The sequence below is a fragment of the Podarcis muralis genome, chromosome 3 (assembly GCF_964188315.1).
Source record: "Podarcis muralis chromosome 3, rPodMur119.hap1.1, whole genome shotgun sequence".
In the NCBI taxonomy this organism is placed as follows: Eukaryota; Metazoa; Chordata; class Lepidosauria; order Squamata; family Lacertidae; genus Podarcis; species Podarcis muralis.
In genome coordinates, this window is record NC_135657.1 from 46,818,208 (window position 1) to 46,840,600 (window position 22,393).

The window sequence follows — 22,393 nt, forward strand, 5'->3', positions numbered from 1 at the left end:
GTTTAGGGGCATGCGCACCCCTGCATTCCCTCAGAAAAAAAGCACTGAGTTTATGCATCCAAACACTCATGCAATTTGCAAAACCAGTTGGTTAATTAAAGCAGGGAGGTAAATCAAAGGTACCCAAATCCATCTAGCTATACTTTTTTGATTTCTTTGTGACATAGATCACGAGAACCCAAGTTATAGGTAGTTTTGCACATCCTAAGATGTGGCAAAAAAAGGCAAATGCTAAACTAGGCAAATGCATTACTTGTACCATCCCCCATTGTCATGTGTGAAAAGGAAAGTGCTGAATATCTTCCTATTTTTTGTAACACAAAGCCACTCAAAATATATGGAATAAAATGGCCAACAAGATATTCTTGGGGAATTATCCTGATTGCATCTCTCAGAATGTGCAAGCTTCCCTCTAACCATTCTCTACTCATTACCCATTAATGCTCCACTTAAAAACACACACAAACTAAACAGTAATTTGCCCTGTAATACTTTTACCAATAGCTGAAAGCCCAAGGAATGCTGATAGCATCATCCACGAGCCAATTGCCCTGTGCACTCCCAGAAGTGATTGTGTGGGAGCTGTTGAGTGCATGAAACATACTTTAGGTTTTAATAAATGGCCAGTGAAGAGCACTCAAAGTGAAAAGTTCCCCCCGTCCTCTTCAATGCAGAAAGTATCCATACACGATACAAGAAAATCCTCAGAGCTGATCGTGGTGGTGGTGGTTTTCTTAATCCACCCTGAGCACCATGAATATGGTGCTATGGAAATGATAAATAATATTGGTTATCATAGGCAATAATTGTATTTGTGAAACAAAGTAGTATACAAAATGTTAATGGTGGTTTGTGTGGACCCAGGGAAGGCCTTGAGAATCTTGCTGTAACCATTAAAACCCAAATCATGTCCAGGAAAAAAATCCAATTTTACAAATGTAGAAATGCTATGATGCTGCCACTTTGTGAGCCAATTATAATATGAGCTTCAAAAACAACAACAAATTCAGAAATTACTTTTACCGTATGTGAGTTAAGATAATTATGCTACATTGCTTAAGGCTTGCAGTACAGTTGAAGATATTTCGTTCCTTGTAAAAATTTGTTTTCATCTTGTCTGTGCCTCTCATAATAACCGCAGGTAAATGCATTTTAAAATGTAATTTATATAATTGAATGCATTTTTAAACTGAAATTTTGCCAAAAGCAATTGAAAACTCAGATGATAGCAAGAAAGCTTCTCCAGGAGGCTGTATACTTTATTAAAATGAGAAGAATCATAAGTCGCAAGTGCATTTCTTATAAATTGAAAAATGGGATGAGGAAGATCTAATAGATGATTTTAAGTGATATGACACATCCTTTCACAACATACCGAAGAATAACACACATTTTCTAGCAAGCTGCAATGGTTTTTGAGAACTAACAAGGACAGGTCAAAGTTCAATACAATATGAGGAATACATACGTTTGAGTTGGTATGAAAGGTTCTTTGAAATAGCAGAAAAGGAATTCATTTTGCAATTGTTGAAGTATCTGCGGCACAAAACAACTGAGTGGCCATCAAAAATGGGAGAATATAAGGCATGATCCTAAATTTGATGTTAAGTGACAGAAAATATGTTCATTACTTCTGTGGTCCTAAGTATATGTATGAGGAAGTAAAGTCCATTGAACTAAATTAAGATGTATGGGTGGGAATATGACAGCCATCCAACTAAAACAAGGTATTCCATGAATTTAGCAATTCACAGAATGGGACTTTCTTACCTCTTCACAGTCCCCCCCCCCCCCAATTCAGCTGCTAGGAGTTGGGGGACCACTGGGAATGGTATAGGAAGCTGAAGACAGAGCAGGGAGTTAGCACAAATTACTCTCCCCTATTACGTGAAGGAGCAAGTTCTGGTCCTTTAGCACAAAACTGACTCATTTTATTTTTAAAGTATGACTTTTTGCATAAGCCCCCGTTTCCTCTTAAAATTCGAATAACCACCTTTTTTCTGCTTCATGAAAACAAAATGCCTATAAAAGGTCCACAGAAACTCATCCTTGTAAAATAATCTTACATCCACCCCACTTCTTTGAGCAGCAAGAAGTTCCAGGAACTCAGCATTTACCCAGATTTGGTTTCCGTTTGAAGGTCATTGGAGGCTAATTGGCATTTTGTGATGTTCATTTCTTCATATACAGGTTGAGCATAGTTGGAGATACATCTTAAATTAGGGATCAGTAAACCATGGACCTCTAGATATTGTTATAATACAACTGTCGCCGCTGCCACCAACATCCTTGACCATTAACCATGCTGGCTGAGTCTGATGGGAGTTGGAGACTGCAATTATCTGGAGATCTGCAAGTTGACAACCCATCTTAAACAATGGAACAGATAAAAGTCCATGGCTCCCACATCAGACCTCCATGGAGACCAACCTAGAACCTTAGGTTGTTCACACAGCCAAAACTCTTTTTCAGTTTCTTTCTCAGAAGGGCAGACTATTGCTTTTACACCTGGATGAATAACCTCTTGTATTGGATAATACAGACATTTTATACTGGGAAGGCCACGATTTAAAATTTGGCTGGCATGCATGACTTTGGTACGGGAAAGCTAAAATCTGTAAGAGTTTTATGAACCGCATTCTCAGGAAGGATTTGTAGTGTTTGGGAGAAATATAAAAATTTGCTGGAAAGGAAAACACCTTTACGGTTATCCCCCATTGAAGCAATTACAATTAAGAGAGTTAATATGGATAGACAATGGGCGATTTACAGGGAACTGCTGGATTTTACGGAGGCGGGGGGGGGGGCCGGACCCAGACTGAAACCTATGGAAAAATTAAGGAGCCAAGTTACGGACTGGCTAAAATACCACCAGCTGTATGTTTAAGTTAGATTTTTAAAAACAGGCGTTTTTAAACAGCTTATCATCACTAATGTAAAATACATGATATGCAGTTAAGATTCCATATTGCTTGAGAAATCCTTGTTAGAGCCAAGTTTGATTTAAGGAAGACCTTAACCTTACTAAAATTCCAGCAAATGCCCCTGGCTTCTGTAGATGGGCGGGCTGCAAACTGACTTTTGGTCTGTGCCATTGTTCTGTTGGGGTGAAAAACAGTGGAAGTCCTTCCTTACTACATATTGCACTGTGTTTTTTCAAGAATATTGGGAATATGTTTCTAAAGCAACTTCTGAGAGATTATTAACTCTGGTCCTACCAGCAGAACTTAGAATTCCTGCTGGCCAATGGCAGCAAAGCAATTTTATACAGGGACTGTTTTTGCTCTGGCAGCCAGGAAGCAACAACAAAAATGACTCATGTTGTGGGTTGTAATCATGATGCTTGGCTATTGGACTACTGTAACTCTGTAGAGATGTTTTGTATATATTTCTTTGACTACTGCCTGATTGGATTTATTATTTTTGGTTGATATTTTGTTCTGCTCTGTTATGGCCAAAGGGTAAAATAAATAAACTTGAAATGAACTTCTTAAAAACAATCCAGCTGAAGTTAGTTGTGCTTAAGTCCCATCAGAATCAAAGGGGTGGCATAGTTAAGTTAGTTAAGACTAATCTGCTGTATGGATTTCAGCGATGTGATGGACACAATCCTATGTCGCAGGTCCAATGGCTGGATCAAAATTAAGATTTGGAAAAGCAAAGCAAATTTTCACCATCACAGTATTCAAACAAGCAAGGAACCAAATACGGAGCCATCAAAGGTATGTAGCAATAAATGAACAAAATAATAGAATTGTACAGTTGGAAGGCATCATGAGGGTTACCTAGTCCAACCTGTGCAATGCAAGAATCATTATGCCCAACCTGGGGTTTAAACTCATGATTCTGAGATTAAGAGTCTCACGCTCTACTAACTGATCTATCCCACACCACTGTTTGGTCATTTTAGCCATAGGTAAGCTGGCTGGGTAAGCTCAGGAAAATTAAGAGAAATAAATACAAACATTTTGAAACTAGATACAAGTAGGCACCCAAGCCTTTAGAACAGGCAGCTGTGGAATTAACAGAATGTACTTACCAATAGCAAAATACAGAATGAAAAGTAATTCTGTTTGGTCATATTAAGGGGAGGGGAGGAATTTAAAAAAAGGGGGAAGTGTTACATTTGAACAAAATGAGAAAGATTAACCAGTTTTCTAAATAAATTCCCGTTCAAAAATATCATTGGTGCTCCTATGTTCTGCCCCCATTGCAACATGCATTTCTGATTTGAGTGGGATTCAAACATCGTTAATGCCATATGAATTGCACGGGTTTCCCCTACAGAAAATGCAAAAACTATGATTTCTCTAAAGAGTGCTAGAACTGAAACGGTATAGCAAACTAGGTGCTCAGTGGACTGCAAAACTTGTTTCCTTTGCATACTTGTAAAAAATGCTTCTACATTTTTGTAGAAAATGCATTCCGTCTGTAAAAGTAAAAGGTAAAGGACTCCTGGACAGTTAAGGCCAGTCGAATTCGACTATGGGGTCAAGGGAGCTTTCAGGTCAACAGAGCTAGCGTTTGTCCACAGACAGATTTCTGGGTCATGGGGCCAGCATGACTAAACCGCTTCTGGTGCAATGTGACATCGTGATGGAAGCCAGAGCGCACGGAAACACAGTTTTGATTACCACCGCAGTGGTACCTATTTATCTACTCGTGCTGGTACATTTTTTAACTGCTAGGTTGGCAGAAGCAGGGACAGAGCAACAGGAAATCACCCCCATCGTGCAGATTTGAACTGCCGACCTTGTGATCAACATGCCCAAGAGCTGGTTTAGACCACAGCACCACCTGTGTCCCCTTATTCCCCCCCCCCCAAAAAAAAAACTGCTCTTGAGAGTTTGAGAATCCTTTACAGTGGTGTAAGAAGTGCTATACTGGGCTGCAGCAAACTGACAGTTTTGCAGCACAGAATTTGAAAAACGTTAAATAGTATGTTATAAATAACTGAGAGCTAGCCAGTTTATAGCATAGTGAAGTACCAACAAGATGTTTTCAGAACCAACTGCAAATTATTTTAATTTTTCCTCTGAATGAACCAGATCTAAGACAGTAACAAATATTGTATAAAAAAGAAAATACATTTCATTTTATCATTACATTTTGAAACTAGGAAAAATGCAATTAAAGAAATTAGAATTTTTCTAATTGAGAATAAAAATATTGTTTTATTTAATAACACATTAATAAAATGCAACTTAACACTAAATATATTCAGAATATTATTATATGAACTGCTGTCTAGGTGAAACGAGATTAACATCCTGTGGAAACATATCAGCTTCTGAGTGAGTTGTAACGAATAAACTTTCAGATCACAATAGCAGAAAATGAGGAATTAATTGGACAGGAACATTTGAAAAAAGAGAAGGGCAAAAGGGAACCTCAGAACTTTTCCAAATGAAGCTACTGCTCTAGGGCAGGATTCTATAAATATGAAGCTCCAACACAAAGGGCTGGTTGAGTATGTTGAAGTTTGTGTGTGGCCTAGTCTCCTCTTTGTGACTGGGCAGCTCCAGAACTATTGTGAAACAATGCAAAGATAGAAAAGTGAAGTCTTAGTTCACAAGTACATATGCCTGCCTAAATAGGATAGAATCCTTAAATTATAAATGAACAGGGCTGAAGCTTTAAATTATAAATTCAAACAATTACATTCTCAAAAAAATCTGATACAGGGGAGTCCAAAACTTGCCTCTGGCTAGATTTCTCAAGTGAGTGGTAGGTTTCTCTGAAAAGGCAGAGATGTCCAAGATGCAATTTGTGTGTACTTATGAAGTCAATATTCCTCCCTTCCCTCCAGCGCATGCACTCACAGAAAAACTACCTCACTTTTTAGTACATTGGCTTTTCTGGATTATTCCTCTTCCAGTGACAAGAGTGCGCAGAGCCATTCAAAGTATCTGTGTTTGGTCTATATTATTATTGAGAGGATGAGCTTTTTTCATCATTCATGGAAACTATGTATAGTTTGAGAATGCTGTCTCCCATGACACCCTCAATTTAATTTGCCCCCCCTCCAACTTAAATGAAATCTTCCTTCTCGCAATTGAATTTCATTTGCTTTTTCTATAATTTTGTTCTATGGTGTCCCGAACCCCGTTTTGTCCTAAACACACCCTGTAAATTCTGCTTTTGTTTCTCCTTTCTGGTCCTGATTCACTTCAAATTGTCCTATAGCACTCTAAAATAGAACACTGAATCGAATCGAACCTTCTACTACATACCACCGTATTTATTATTTTATTTCTATACCGCCCTATACCCGAAGATCTCAGTATACTGTACCGTTACTTCTGACATTTTGAATGCAATGTTTATGCTAATGAAACTAAAGTAGCATTTGTCTATAACGACATGACACTGACTTCTGGTACTGATGCACTAAGAGCCCAATCCTATGGAACTCCAGCACATAATCTTGTTTCATTCTTGATCTCAATCCAGTGCTTATCAAGGGTTCTTTATGGTACTGTCACACAAAAGAGTGGGAAACTCTTAAATGTGGCCTTTCAGGTACACTTGGCAGGTAGTAGAATAAGATCCTCTGCATTTCTGAATTCAGATCTGACATGATTTTAGGGGCAGCCACAATATGAACTTGCACTATAACAGAAACAGGACTTGGCTCTTAATTGGGACAAAACACATCTACTCTAAAACTTACATGAACTTGGTCTTACTAGTATTATTTACTTAAGGCATTTATATCCCATCCTTAACAAAAATCAGTACCTCTGATGCACGACACCCAGCGTGCTTCCAAACAGGCTACTTATCTGTGCAAAAGTTAGTTCTTATCCCACACTTTCTAGTGTAATTATTGTGTTACTTTTCTCACTGCAAAAAGTCCAATAAAAGTGAGGGAAATTGCCCTGGAAAATGCAAGATAACAATCACAAGCTGGCAATGTCATATAAGCACTGCGCTAACATATCAGGATGAATTCTCAATAAACTGGTGGCATCATATAGCCTCCACACAAGTTTCATGCAACCCTATCAGTGTGACTGCACAATAAACAGCCAGTTTGCAAGTTCCTTGTCTCTCATATGTCAGTTAAAAATAAATGTGAGAGTGCCCCTGTTCATCTCATTTTAACTGTTCCCCCTTTCTGAAATTAATTTAAGAATTAGACTGTTGTATTTGAATTGAAAGTATGTCTGAGGACTTGTATACAAATTGTTTTGATCACTGAACACGTATTGGACATTAGCTAGGATGGTAGAACCACTGCACAATCACATGGCAATCAAGTGGTGCTGCAGGAAAACAATATCAAAAAGCATTTTTGACTTATTCATATTACTGACTTGCTCAGCATTGATCAGACTGAATTTATTTCAGAGGATGAATTGTTGAGTGCAGCCATTGCTACATGTTAGATCTGCCTTTTGGCATAAAAGCCCAAATTCTTTGCGCTAGAGTGGCAGAGGCCAAATGTGTCACATGGCAGCAATGCCATTCCACTTTATAAACTTAGGTCCAAACAGTAAACAACATTAGTTTACGTAGCCTTGTATTTTTTCTAAAATGAAGTGGGGTGGGGAGGGTCAATTCTTTACCCCATGCCACAGTCTTGATACAAATCAAGGATCCCTGTATCTACTTGCAATGAAAGGAAACTGCTAAAAATGGGAGACACCGGCCATCAGTCAGATAGGAATTCTGCATGCACCCAAATACTCATTGGAAAAGCAAAAATGTATATTTGAATGGCAGTCTTCTCCCAAAAGTTTTTGAAACTTGTTTGAGTTTCAAAAGCAGCTCACCATTGTGTACGTGTGTGCGAGAGCACTAGCCTAAAATCCAAACAGTTGCAGAGTTAATCATGTATACTCTGGATGGCTCACTTAAAAATACCCATGGTACATTTTATATATCCATCGTTTATAAAATAAAAACTGCATTTGTGAAAGACAGTCATAATACTTGCAAACTTAGCATATAAAAACAAAGACATTTTCACTTTGATCTGGTCATTATTATTGGTAATTACATTGTGTATCCTGGAAGCTTGCTTACTACTAATTCACTGATGTGTCTATATTGATTAGTAATATCCACCATTTCAAAATTATCATCTTTTTCTTTTTCAGATGAATTGCTTTCTTCTAACCCACTAAGATCAACATCAGACACACTGGAAGGCAAGTAAGAGCTAACTTGAGATGTCCTTATTGACTGGCTCCTTTCCACAGATGATTCACCTTTTTCTACACTATTATTTCTCTCAGAGGGAACTTGTTCCTCTCCCAAGGTCTGCATATCTTTGTTCCCTTCCTTGTTGGCCCACTGAGCTGCAGGTTCTTTCTTTGAAACTCTTGCAGAAGGAGAATCATGATCAAATTCATTAAGAGCAACACCTGTGGTTTTTTCATTAGATTTTGAATAATAGGTCTTTTTAAGAGATTGGATAGGAGATGTATCTGAGGGAACTGGAACAGGGGGTGAAATGCTTTCAGCAGTCATACTTCTTTCACACATTTTAGAATCCGAGTCCATAACAGACTGGCTTTGATTTGGGTTTATTAGCAAAGGTTCAGAGATGCTCTCTTGAGCTTCTAAGGCTGTGCCTGAACTGTCAACATTGGTGAAATCTTCTGAATAGGCTGCATTTTCAGAGCTAAGAACCACAGCACTTGAATTCTTAAGTCCATAGCTGCTTTCAAAATTGTTGCTCTGGCTATCATTACGAAGGCTTGAAGCATCCCAATTATTTTTCAGTACACATTTTTCTTCTTCTGTATCAATTTTACTTTCAAGGGCATTAGTATCTTGCAAACAGACTCTTGGTAGATGGACTTTCAAACTCTTTTCTTTATAAGAAGAGCCAATACTTTCAGGAAAGCCCTTGTGTCTTGCATTTTCATGACTCTTTACACGGCGGGCTGCAACTTTTTTTTTGAGATCACAGGTTGGTCCCTTTATGGTGGCAGAGTAATCTTGGTCAGTACTGCTTTGTATTAGAGTCTCAACATTTTCATTTATTTGAGCATTTTCTTCAGAGATGCTTTTTTCATCAAATTGTACAGAAGACTTTGAATGGCGCTCGGGGGAGCTCCGCAATAGTTTTCCTTTATTTGAAAAGCTTTTTCCTTTCTTTTCAATGGTGTCTCCTTGCTTTTTTCTACGATGTTCCCTTTTTTCATGCACTTTCAACATGACTGGATTGGAGCGCAGCAAACGAAGTTTTAGAGTATTTGTCAGCCCATATGTAAGCCTTCGTCTAGGGGAAGAGTTTTCCTTGGTGTTGTTTTTCTCAAGATTGCCACTTCTTTCCATTTTTGTGAATCCTTTACCAGTGCTTGTAACGTGCATGGAGGGATACATGCATTTTAAATGATCTGGGCGATTTCTTTTTAACTTTGGGCTAGCAGACCTTCCTCTCTCTTTATGATTAGGAGAGGGTTTTTTATATTCCCGGAAGGGGCATAGACTCCTGACACTTGAGGGCGGGGCTTTTGTACCATCTGCTACATTTTGGTATAGCCATGCTAACTGAGGATGCACAGTAGACGGCCCTGGCTGCAGTGACTGGTTGCTCAGCAGGGACAGTTCCACCAACAAAGCATTCAGCAGAGGCAGCTGGCTCAAGGTTTGTCTGAGCTGATCGTGGCTAAGCGCTGGAGATGCCAAGGCAGGCTCTGGGACGCTACCTGAAGGCTCCTCCTTGAGAGGCTCTGCAGAGGGAAAGACGATTTCTTCTTCTGGAAAAGGTTCACGAGGTGCAGCCACCGTCACCATCCCTGACGCCGCAGCTTTCGGCGTGGAGCAAGGATTTTCAGCCGGGCGGCTATAGTACATTGGCGGGGGGCAGAAGACGTTGGTCAAAATCTCCAGCTCTTGGGCTGCTTTCTGCACAGCAAGGCTGGGGGGTTGTTCTTCGGTAAGGGTGCTGTTTAAGGACTCCGTGCTGCCACCTTCCGGGGCAGGGTCCTGCTGGTCTTCTTCTCCCTCTGGGATGAGCTCCAGGTTGACCCCTCTGTCGCTGTGGACGCTGGGCGGACGAGGCGGTGATCTGTGCCGCTCCTCGATGTGGGGCTCCCCGGGGGCCGCCCCCTGCCCCAAGTGGCCCAGCAGGCAGGGCCCCAAGTTGCTCAGGCGGTAGCTGAGGCCCAGTTCTCCCACCGGCTCCCCCATCAGGTCCCTCAGCGGAAACTGCCCCCTTCGCCCCCCGGGGCCGCTGCCCAGCAGCAGCTCCTCGGCGGCGGCCGCCAGGGAGACGCTGGAGGTGCCCAGTAGGCGGGCGGGGCCTTGTCCCGGCGGCAGCGCCAGCAGCAGCGCGTAGAGCGGCGAGCGCCTCAGGAGACCCTTGAGGGCGCCCGGCCGCAGCCGGAAGAGGCACGACTTGCCCCGGCCGAAGGGCACCAGCGGGCCCGGCACCGAGTGCGGGGCGCGTACCAGGAGCGTGGGGAAGTCCAGCAGCCGCAGCGCCACCGCCGGGCGGAAGGGCCTGCTGGCCGGCATGGGCGTCGGCAGCAGCCGCGGCTCCACGCGCGCCGACTCCACCAGCAGCTCCAGCGAGAACAGGCTCTCCTCGCAGCCGTCGCCCTCCTCCATCCCGGCTTGCCGTCGACAGCAGCGGGGCGGGCGGGCAGGCGGCGGCGAACGTTCGCTCTCGCGAGACCGGAGGGGGGAAACCGCGCGGCCACTCGCGCGCGCCAGCCTCCGCGTATAATTATCTCTATGGAAGCCGTTGTCTAGCGACCGGCGGCCCTCGCTGCGTCTGCCCGCCGCGGCCGCAAAGCCCTCTGGGAATCCCAGCCAAACTCTCCTGCGATCAAGCTCTCCGGGCCGTATCGGGGTCAGGACCGCGGAGTCGGAAGGGACTCCCAGGGGTCATCTAGTCCAACCCCCGCCAAGAGACGTGCTAATGCTGGGAGCTGCTAGACAGCAGGCCGTTGCCTCAGGCGGAGGCTTGTACGGCGCAGAACGGGTTTCATTGTCTTGCGCTCCTCATTTATCTTAATGTTATTGCTTAAGCAGCCGTTCGCTTAGACTAGAGCAAAAATAGTTTTTAGCATTCTTTTTTTTTTTTTTAAAAGTTTTTAGCATTCTGAGATACCAGTGAAGAAAAACCAGGGGTATCCCCCCTCCCCTTTCTTGGTCTCCTGACTTGAGGGGCATAATCCAGACAAAAATAAGCACCTTAAGTTGCTTTTGGGTCGTTGTCTTCAGTGTGAGCACGTGCTGACCAATATCTAGCGGAAATAAACGGAATGATTTTGTAATTTTGCTTGAATGCCCCTCCGGGTTTTAGGGGTTTGTTTTTGCATTTCCTACACATGCTTCCCCCTTTTGTGCTGTTTTTCAATGTTAAATGTTGCAGGTGTTGGAAGAGTGGGATTTCAAAGGGGAAGAGCTTGTTTGCATATGGATGCATGTATTTCTTTAGCTGCAGGCTTTGGAAAATGTTCTATCTTTTTTGCTGTACAGGAGAAGTCATATCCACTGCAACATGAAATTATAGGATTTGTGTTTGACTTTAATTTTTGTTTTGAGTGATCGGTTTAGCTAGCTCCGCTTTCATTGATACAAGCATTGAAAGTATGCAGGAAGTGTTCAAAATCAAGATAAATCTGAGCCCAAGCTTTTGTGATTTTAAGCCATCCGCATCAGAAGAGGTAGATGAATATCCTTTTTGGTGGGTTTTGTCAAGAAAAAGGAGCATCCACAGATGTAGGCCCATTGAACATAAAATGTCAAACTCAACTTTCCCCTCCCCTGCAAAATAACTCAGTCATTGTAACAGACCGGTTTTCTGAGAACATGAACTCATTGTTGCATAGAGAATGCTTGAAAAAGTTAATGAACTGTTCCAAATATTAAACAATCAGAATGGAAATTAAAACTCTTCCAAAACCATTTTTCCTCTTCAAACTCACTGATTTATCCTTAATCTGATTGTGTTTTGGGCTTCATCCAAGACTTTTAAACACTTGGGGTTTGAATTATTTGGAGTGAATAATTCACGTATGGCACTTAGTTTGCAGACAGGAAGATTGCTGTTGTCAACAGTTCAAGCCAATGTACCAGATTTGACTTGGCTTCTTCTTGTTTGTTAGGATTAATTTAACACATCTCAGTGAGCTGGAATCTGTGCTGCCTGCAACAAGAGTTGTGCACTCAAGCAGCCTGGAGAGAATACAGAGCATGTGCTCTACAGGCCAGATATGGCCTCCCTTCCCTCCATGACAGGGAGAGAGCAGTGCCCCGATTAGAATGGAGCAGTGCCCTTTCATTGCGGGAAGAGATAAGCAGATACTCCTTTTCTGTTTTATGGAATGAATTACTCTTCCCCCAAAGATGACACAGTATCACACGTATTAATGTTTACGTTTAAAATACTTAAATCATGGGGAAATGCCCAAGGTTCACACGCTGAGTAGCCTGTGGTCTGTATTATGATGCATGGTAAAGCTTGTGCTTTTAATACAGTTTAGAGGATTAAATGCACAATGCAGGAGAGGAACACTTATGAGTAGGAGATTTATTTTAAGCTAGAATGTATTTGTTAGGATTTGGTTTCTCCCTTTTGTACAATATATAACTGTATTACATTTATAGTTCAGTTTCTGAAACTGGCCGTTATGTTCAGTTTCTGAAAACAATCTATTAAGATTGAAAGCATCTATAAACTATCGAAATAACAATTTGTCTTTTGCTTTGTCATAATATTTTAAAAAATAAATAGATTCTTAAATACTTGTAATATTGCGTAGCCAAATAAATATATATTTTAAACAAACATCAGAGCACTCTCAAACTCAGGCACCATCCCTCCATAGCCGCCTCTATTCAATATGATAGCCACTTTCAGGCATCAGTTCAAAAAGCATGTTTGCATGAGATACCCTTCCTCCTGTATTTGGTTTGCGCATGCATTTGTTTGCCTTTTTGATTCTCCAAATAATCACATGCTGAGAAGTAAAGTAGTTATGTAGTTCCTGAATTATGCAGAATGTATTCATGTTTATTATCAGTATATTGCTGATTCAAACACCGTGTTGGAGCCAGACTTAAATCATGCCTAAGAGTAATGTCATTGATTTCAACAAGTCCATTCTAAGCATGACTAACAAAACGTGTGCACTCCAGCCGGGCAGCAGCAGGGCTGACAAAGCAGTGGAACCACCAATGTCTCCACAGCCCATTCTGATGCACATTTAAATGTGCTTTCCCTTTTGGATATGGAGTAGAATGCACATCTAAATGTGTTAAAAGTAATGCTTTGGTTGAAGACATGACTTTTGCATTTGGATGCATATTCGCATATGGAACTAATTTACATTTGTGGTCCCTGATAATGAAGGCTGCTTCTCTGGGCAGATTGCCTTCATTTGAGTAGGATGTCTTGGGATTGTTCCAGAGCTTTGCTCTTTTGCAGGTTGGATTCAGTCACGTACAGGCAAAATCACACTGAGCAATTAAAGTGGATTTGACACTCCCATTCCTAAAACGCAGCACCACCACAATGGACTTGTTGGCAATAAGGAAAGTGATGGGACGATGCACTGGAAAATACGCAATAGCAATTGCTTAATGTGATGTATTATATAACCTCTTCACAAACAAATCAGAATAGTTGCTAAATAAACAGTTTTAAAAATGGCTTCCCCATTTGTTCTCCTTGTAAGTTTGAGGCAACTTGGGCTATACTGCTGAGAGGTGAGAATTGAGACAAGGGCTTGTTTGTTATTTCTGCCCGTTTGGCTCCCTCACTTCATCGTCACCTTCATCATCGCCAAATAGTCCCAGCGACACTGAAAGGAAGACATGATGAGTGAAGAGATACTTACATTTAAAAAGTTGTTTTGTTCAGCTGAAAGAAAACTGGCGAAACAATAAGAAAAATAAACAAAAAGCCATCAAAGCTGTGGTTTATTTTTAGCAGGTTCTGATAAATGGAAGTGAAAACCAACTCCTCCCATTTCTCTGTTTCTTGACTTTCTGCCTCCTGCCTTCCCTGCCAATAAGTGCAATACACCACTTTAAGAAGAAAGGAAAATTTTGTTTCATTTTGTGGCACTTTAAAATGGTTTATAGTCAGCATTTAGCCAATGCATCGGCGGGCGGGGGGTTGAATTTGATCGATTAAAAGAATTTGTGTTCACAGCTAAACCTACCTTTACCCAAAGTGCCAGTAAGTGCCCTAAAAGTATACCTTCTGATCTGAGAGATTTGACCCCCAATCCCAATCCATAGGAAAGAGATGGGGCTGGGAGGCTTGGAGGAATCTGTGGTTCTCCTGCTATGGTTGGACTCCAGTTCCCATCAACCCTCTAGCTAGCATGGTCAGTGGTCAAGCATAATGGAAATTATAGTCCAACAGCAAATAAGGGTCTAGACATTTTCCTTTCCTGACATAGGGGCTGGCTGTAAAATACATACTCTTAAGCTTGTCCAGAAAAAGCTGCGTAGTGAAGTGATATTTATTCTTTGACTGAGTTCTGGCACTGAAATTTATTCAGTTTGGCCTGAATAAATTCCTACATTTGCCTGACGTACAGCCCAGTTACAATAACAAAAATATATTTTTGTATCGCTGATTCTACAGGGACTAAGCTGACTTAAATGTTAATGCCCATCACTAGGAATTAGAAGGTGGTCATCCCTTCTTAAAGGATGGATGTCTTCATAGCTAAAACTGCAGTTTACATCCTTCCAAATCCAAGCCAATGGTGGCAAATTAAAATAGCTGCTCCAGGGAATAGCCAGAATAAGCAGAGGCATGGCTCACTCATCATGGTAAGTCATGGCTTAGCAAAAGCATATGGACTCCTAGAGATAAAATTATGATCTCTTTGTTCCTCCCCAATTATTCTGCTATTGCACTGCAGTGAACCAAGCCATGGTTTGGCTTAGTGTGTCATTTCAGCCTGCACTCATGGCTTAGCTGTCCTGCACAAACCATAAGCTATAAATCACAGGACAAACTTTAGTTAGTCTGGAAAAGGCTAACCACAAGCCTTGCTCTGCATGTAACAAAGCAGCTGTAGTTTCCCAGGGCTTGTGTGTTCACAATATGCCATAGTTTGACTTAATGCAGTGCCTGGGGGCGTCATGAAATGCTCACTACCATTGTGCGGATTCGAACCGCTGACCTTCCATTCAGCAAGCCCAAGAGGCTCAGTGGTTTAGACCACATTGCCACCTGCATCCCCTTTTTTATATATGGAGGATATGGCCACACAATTTTGCAGTCCTGTCTCTTTCAGATTTTAGATGGGTCAGCCATTTTGTATAGTGCCATGCCCTATAGCAGTCATTTTGTGTCATGTCGAGCCCCAGTGGTATCATGCAATGTTCTCCTTCCAGGGCAGCCATTTTGCAACTGGCACCCATGGTACTTTCTCAAGGACACATCCCAGCCAGTCAAAAACACACTAAGGAGACTATGAAGTTGGGCTGGTTAGAGTAGATGGCCTGGATGGAGTAGATTTGGCTGAGGAGGGGTTGTGACCTGAGGAGAATTCGAAGGGCCAAGGCGGTCACATTTGCCCCACTCTGATTTAAAGGATCTGGAGATTGCATGGCACAACTGCATTCTCATTTGCAGAGTCAGAACAGCCAGTCATCATAAGGAAAGGAGAACTGGGTGCTGGCATTAAGTGTGAAAAAGTAAAGGATTGTTTGTAGATATAATCCTTTACATTTTTCACACGTAATGGAATAATCATCACCTCATTTTTACTGATGAGGGGGCTTTCTTGAATCAAATGATTTTCACGGCTGGATCAGTAAAGCCAGTTCTAGGTTACTGCTCTTGTGACGGAAAGGCAAGTATGTGACTTTAACCCATCAACACAGTTTTAAAATACTCTCTTGTTGGAACATAGTTTCCTCACTCTCCCCTCCCAAGAAGAACCAAAGACCTAATAAAAAACGACCACCCACTGTAAGTCCGGGAAAGAATGTTCAGGTGATGGGAGAGACAATGGAGAAGAAAACAAAGTAGAGAAGCTTGTCTACTCTGTAGTCTGTTGAGAGGGAGAAGATTGCATAAAATAAGACCTGACCTTTCAAAGAGACAGCCCTTCAACTCAGATTTTCATTCCAACATGTCAGTCTGCTAAGCTTGTCCTTTTGCTGTCAGAACACTGATTTGGCATCATTTGGGGAACAGGCTTTTGGAAGAACTACTTTTTAAAAAACTCACATTTGAAAGAATCTAGTTTCCTCTGTTCAGTTAAAGGCTAGCTAATGTTTCTTGGGTTTTTTATTCTGATCTCTTGAATTACTCATTTTTGAAGTCTTTGCAAATCTGAGTTACTTTCCAAATATCCTCTCTCTGCAGCTGAAGGAAAATGAGTCAAAAGCTGCTCTGCTTAGCAAATCTGTATTTTCATGTGGACCCCCAAATTCAGTCTCTATACTTGCCTACACCTATCTTTCCAAAGTGTTCTTATCTAGGCTCTGAAAGTGAAAGGAAAATGACCCTCAGCTATACAGCTGCAAATAAAATGTTTTAAATCTGTTGTAAAGTCCAATATACAACAGTGACACTAGATGGCGACAGTGAGCTATGCCAAATTCAATGTATTTTTCAAAACGTTTTTTAAAAAAGCATTTTCACAGTGGTTTTTATATGTGTGTAGATTCCACCCAAATGACAGAGAAACAGAGTGTTATTAGCATACTCCAAACCTTACCTTGTGGTTTCATATAGTTGTTAGCAGCCTGAGGGATATAAGATGGCACTCTTCGTGATCCCACATGGGGTAGAGCAGAAAGTCCCCAGCTACCCTATGGGTAATGAAAATAACCTTGAAGATAATGTGAGAATTTCTATATCTGATGCTTCTGTATTTCTTACATTATGAAAACCTTGGTTCAGAGGTTCTCAGAAAGTGTGACACGTCTTTCTGGAGGAGTGAGGAACATTTCTGAGGAATATATGAGCTCCTTCTACCTTGATTAGTCCTGGGGTGTACCAGAACATCAACGCCTCCACTCACTTTCCGCCATGTTTTTCACCCATCTTGGCTGCTGGCACTTCGCAATAGAGTGTAGCTCCCTTCCAAATTGATTGCCAAGAACTGAGGAGAAGATTATTTTTACAAGCATTCAGCTTTGCTAGATATGCTGTGGACCTCAGTGGTTTGTCTGTTTTAATCTTTTTCCCCTCAGATTCAGGCAAAAATAAACTGCCATTTTTAGGGAGTCTCAAATAATAGTTTGCTTGACTTAGGGAGGTTTGTAGCAATTAGGTCTGACCCTACCCGCCCCCTTGCTGTCATCTTTGGAAGGTTAGATTTAAAGAAGGATAAGGATCAGGATTTGCTGTTCTAATATGGGAGGCATTGTTCCAGTAACTCTGTAGCACAGTTCGGGTCATGATAAAATTCCATGTTCTTTCCCCCCACTGTAGAATCAGAGTTTCATCATCGTTCTCTTATAATGTTTACTGTAGAATGTCACTCCCTCATGTGGTATTACTGGAAACCCCATGAGTATTTCTGGTGTAATTCATTGTTAATTAATGTACATCTTTAAATGTTGATCCTTGTACATCTAGGATCCAGGAAATTGATTGCATAGTGATGGTTTTTTGTTTTGTTTTTTAAGCCAATCTGTTTTCTTTTGCCATATGCAGCAACAACGTCTTCCCAACAAATGATGCTGGTATCCCATTTACTTAGTCAGCCATAAAGGGCAGCTTTAACAAGCCTGCACAGTTATGTGTGATGTCAAGAAAGTATCGAGGCTGCGCCTTGAGGTGGCATTCAGCACCTGCATCTCCTGCTGAAACCAAGCAGTCCTTGAAATATCCAGAACCTCTCCAGATTGGGCCCTTTCACTGCAGGCAAAGATTTATTCAATTTGCTCAGTGCCACCTGAAAAGCTACATTTTACAGTATTCTTATAGGTCAAGCTGTAAACCACCCAGGGCTGAATTGCAGTTAAAAACTGCACAGTGCCTTCCACTCTGAAAGCCCTTTTTGCACCTCAGGGAGGTTTCAGAAGGAGATGAAACAATTAGATGAGCTTTTACGAACAACAAAAAAGGGCTTCAAATATTTGTTTGGGTAGAAATATGTTTTTACTGTGTGCATCCTAGCATCAGCTCATGAGATCGTACTGAAGCCAAACCGCATTTTGTCAGAAGTTTATAGTTCAACTACTCTGTGCGGTTTCTGTGCCGAAAGATTTTATCTTTTCTTCAAAAACAGATGGAAAACTCAGTCAGGCTGCTCTGAGCTCTCTTGTTCATTCTGAGACTTCAAGAGGATTCCGGTGGATGTTAATGGCTGAGCTATTTAATTTTATTGCTGTTTATGTTTCAAAAGTCAGTGGTTAGATCAGAATAAAACCAAGAAGCATTGGGTTAGTCTGGCACTGAATGCTCAGTCTTGTTTGTAAGGATGGAACCAGATGCAAAACAGACTGCGACTTCTGTACCTTTAAAGGGCACACAGAAGATGGAAATTTGGCAGGTGCTACTTTCCATATAGAGCTGGAACAAAGTGCATCTGTAGAAACCCCTCTGTTAGAGATACAAGACCCCTGCTTTCCTTTGCAGCAGCTGTGTTAGGAATTATAAGGAGAGTCTCTCAGTGTGGCAATTGCATTAGACTTAACAGCACTACAGTAGCAGACAGTGGGGTGGGGTGGTGGTGCTCCTTTGACCTCCAGTTGCCCATATCACTGCAGCATACCAGGATGGAAAGGCGGAGGGGCATGGTCAGCATGGTGCAAATGCACCATCAGAGCCAATCGCTGCTCCTGCCAGTTTGTTTGCACCACACCAAACCTGTTGCCATCAAAGCCCTCCCCCTTTTCCTCAGGGTAGCTGCAGCAACACCAGTGAGGAAAGTGTTATGTACTGAAGTTTTCACCCTGGGCCAGCAGGGGGATACTGTAGAGTTTTCACTCAGGTCCACATATGCAAATAAGGGATTGAAAGTGACGTTCAGTGATTGGATAGTTACAGAAAATGGTTACTGTTGCGTTGTAGTGGAGTTTTATATAAGCAGGCTGGCTGAACCCTTCAGTTCAGTTCTGTTCTGGCCTGTGAATAAACAAGAGCTGTTTGAAGAATCGCTGTGTCGTCTGATATGTTCACCCACAACTTAACAGAAAGGTCAGGTAGGAACTGTTCCACCACCGACTGCTGTGGAGTACACATATTGTTGCAGGTCCACCCAACCGTTCAGATTGCAATTTGGGCCCAGGGTAAACTGAATTGCAGGTGCTGCTGTTGCCTTATCTCACACTTCTTGCACTTGCAGCCGTGCCACATTTTCAATTCAATATTGTGACTTTCTTCTTTTAGCTGCATTAGGAAAGATTTCTGTCAGGAGCATGCATTGTTTGGGAAGACGCCGCATTAATTAAAGTGTGAATTACTCACTGTGTGAGTGCAGGAGAGGAAGTAGATGGGAGCCGTTCCAAAGAGCCTTTAATGAGTTCAGTCATCTGGGATCCTGATTTCCATCTCATAAATAATAAACCGTCCTCAATATGCTAATTAAGACTTGCCTTTAAATTGCTCGCTTTAAATTTATAGAGAAGGGGGAAAGTTCTGAAAAATGCAAGTCTGCTCTGACAAGAGTGATTGGGCATTGAGAGGGTGCGCCACCTCCTCTAATTCAAGAACTGTGTGAAGGCTATATAAAGAATCGCTGCGTTTTCCCTGCTGTAATTTTAGATTTTGTCAGGGAGAGTGGAAATCCCACTTAAACATTTTAATTAAAGGTTATTGTGTACGCTATGTTTATTCCTGAAAAGACGTGGTGGGGTTTTCTTCCCTAAAAGCCTCACCTCCTTCCTTGGTGGTTGTATAGCAAGGGGCCTCAGAATGAGAGCCTAGCTACATAGCAGCCTCTCTGTACTCACCTGACTGAAGGCTTAAGCCAGGGTTAGAGAACCTTGACCCTCCACATGCTGCTGGACTACAGCTGCCACCACCCCTAGCCATTGGCCATGCTTGGTGGGGCTGATGGGAGTTGGAGTCCAACAGTATGTGGTGGGCTGCTGCAGGGGTATCTATCACCAGCTTAAACCCAGCATCCGGGCTGGAATTTTGTCTGAGCCCAAGTTGGCTTGAACTGTTAAATTCCTCCCCTCTTTCTTTTATTCAGTCCTGCCCCCATGATGCGTCCAGTGGCTGGAGTGGTGGCCCTAAACCTGCCTGAGAGCAAGGTCAATTCCATTACAGCCACTTCTGAGTAAACGTCGACGGTGGCTCGCCGTAACGTTTGGCCTTCCAGACTTTGTTGGGCTCCAGCTCCCATCAGCCCCAGCTTGCAAGGCCAATGATCAGAATTAGGGGAAAGTGATAGCCCTTCAACCTCTGGGAGCCCCCAGGTTAGATGCCTCTTCTGTAAATTATATGAGGCCTCACATGGCTTAGTCACATGATTCCTCAGTAGGTTGACCACCTACATGAATGTATCACAAGAAGAAATATCTCTGTACTCTTCCATATCTTGGGTCAGCATGTGAAGTGTCTAGAGAACATTGCCTCAGTGGTGGCCTAGCTGAATAATGAAGCCCCTTGATAATTTTGTTGGGGAAGGAGAAGAATTAGTGATAACATATTGGGCATGGTGCATTTCTTTCCAACTCTCCCTGCAAAGAAGATGAGTGTCAATTTAACCCTACAACAACCCCGTGAGGTATGTTAGGCTGATAGCCTACCCTTTGTTATCCATAGTTTGTTAACCTTCAGATTAGACTACAGTGGCACCTTGGGTTACAGACGCTTCAGGTTACAGACTCCGCTAACCCAGAAATATTACCTCGAGTTAAAAACTTTGCTTCAGGATGAGAACAGAAATAGTGCTCCGGCGGTGTGGCAGCAACGGGAGGCCCCATTAGTTAAAGTGGTACCTCAGGTTAAGAACAGTTTCAGGTTAAGAACGGACCTCCAGAACAAATTAAGTTCTTAACCCAAGGTACCACTGCATTTTAATGTGTTTTAACAGAGGAGGGGGGGTTTCCCTTTGAAGATGGCAGGTAGTTCCAATACTAGCTTGTAGATCACTAATGGACTGTTATTACCATGTTGCACTGCTGCATCTACATTTTATAATTTATATATTTTATATTTTGATGATCAAAAATCCCCTGGGTTGACATGATAGAATATTGTTTCCTGAGCAATATGTAATTTCCATAATTTTCTGCTTAACATACATATGATTGTAATGTAAGTCATCATTTAACAACCAATACCCAGACTTTGCTCAATACAGTTTTATTTTCTGTATCTCAGCTCTTTGTTCTATATTCTTTTCAAGAAATATGCCCCATCAAAACTGACTACTAGTTATTTCACTATTGATCTCCTGTAGAAATTGATCACTTCAGCATAAAATGCTCTGGGTGCACAAATAGAATTTTCTACTTACCTTAGAAAATGTTTTGTTTGTTTAGATGAAGATTTATGATGACTTCAGTAAAACTGCTATACACCTTTCGATAGGTTTATATTGCTTCCCATGGGGGGGGGGGGGAAGTGTTGCACATACAGAGGCCTTGACTTGGCATGCCGTATTTACTCTAATTTAATGCTCACCTTTTTTGGCCAAATTACATTGCGAAAATTAAGGCGCACATTAGATTTGACGGCACATTTACATTCACCAGCAAATACTTTTTTTTGTTTTGAGGTTCTGAAAATTGAGGTGTGCATTAGATTCGGTGGCACATTAGACTCGAGTAAATAGGGTAAATGTGTCCCACACAACAAAGGATCCTTTGTTCTGATCCCTGGGTTAACCCCTAATCTGGTTCATGCCTTGAAACCTAGTTTCTAATACCCATTCTTGCATGTAGCTAGGATTTTGCGGCAAATGTGCTGAAGCAGGCAGTGTCAAGCAGATAACACTCCGGCTTATTACAAACAAGACCCTGTCAACATATCACACCTCAGCTCAGAGATCTGCACCGGTTGTTCATTTGTTATGGGACCAAGTTCTATGTGTTCCTAATAGGGCCCTTAATAGCTTGGGACCAGTTGAGTTACATAATCATCTTACCCCGCATGTGCCCACTTAACTGCTTCAGTCTGCACTGTTACATGTTCTACGGTTCAACATTCCACAGTTGTGAGAATCAATCATTCAGTGTGGCTGCACCTTCACTTTGGAACTCCTTGCCTATTGATGGCCTCTGCTCAACTCTTCTTGGTGCCTTCTTTATACATTTTTGCTTGGGCAAGTCTACCCAGACACAGAGATGTTCACATGTTTTAATATACTTGTTATTTTTGATCATGCTTATTTATTTTAGCTGTTTTTATTGATCACAAACTTTTATTGTAAGCTGCTTAGAGGGTCTACTACAATCAAAGGGCCAAGACCCTCAAAAAAATTTCAAGGAGGGGATTGGACCCCCTCAATGGTCTGCGTCAGGCCTTGTTGGGCCTCCCTGTGGC

The 22,393-nt window shown here is 41.8% G+C and overlaps 1 protein-coding gene across 1 annotated transcript; it reads right to left on the reverse strand.

The window, feature by feature from the left end:
• Positions 1–6,710: 6,710 nt before the first annotated feature.
• On the reverse strand, positions 6,711–11,020 carry MAP10 (microtubule associated protein 10). Its single transcript, XM_028724038.2, has one exon. The coding sequence runs from the start codon at positions 10,567–10,569 to the stop codon at positions 8,002–8,004; it is 2,568 nt and encodes an 855-aa protein (XP_028579871.2). The 5' UTR covers positions 10,570–11,020; the 3' UTR covers positions 6,711–8,001.
• Positions 11,021–22,393: the final 11,373 nt, after the last annotated feature.

Bases quoted from the DNA above. Each gene is read 5' to 3' on its own strand.
- MAP10 (XM_028724038.2), bottom strand. From the start codon at position 10,569: ATGGAGGAGGGCGACGGCTGCGAGGAGAGCCTGTTCTCGCTGGAGCTG.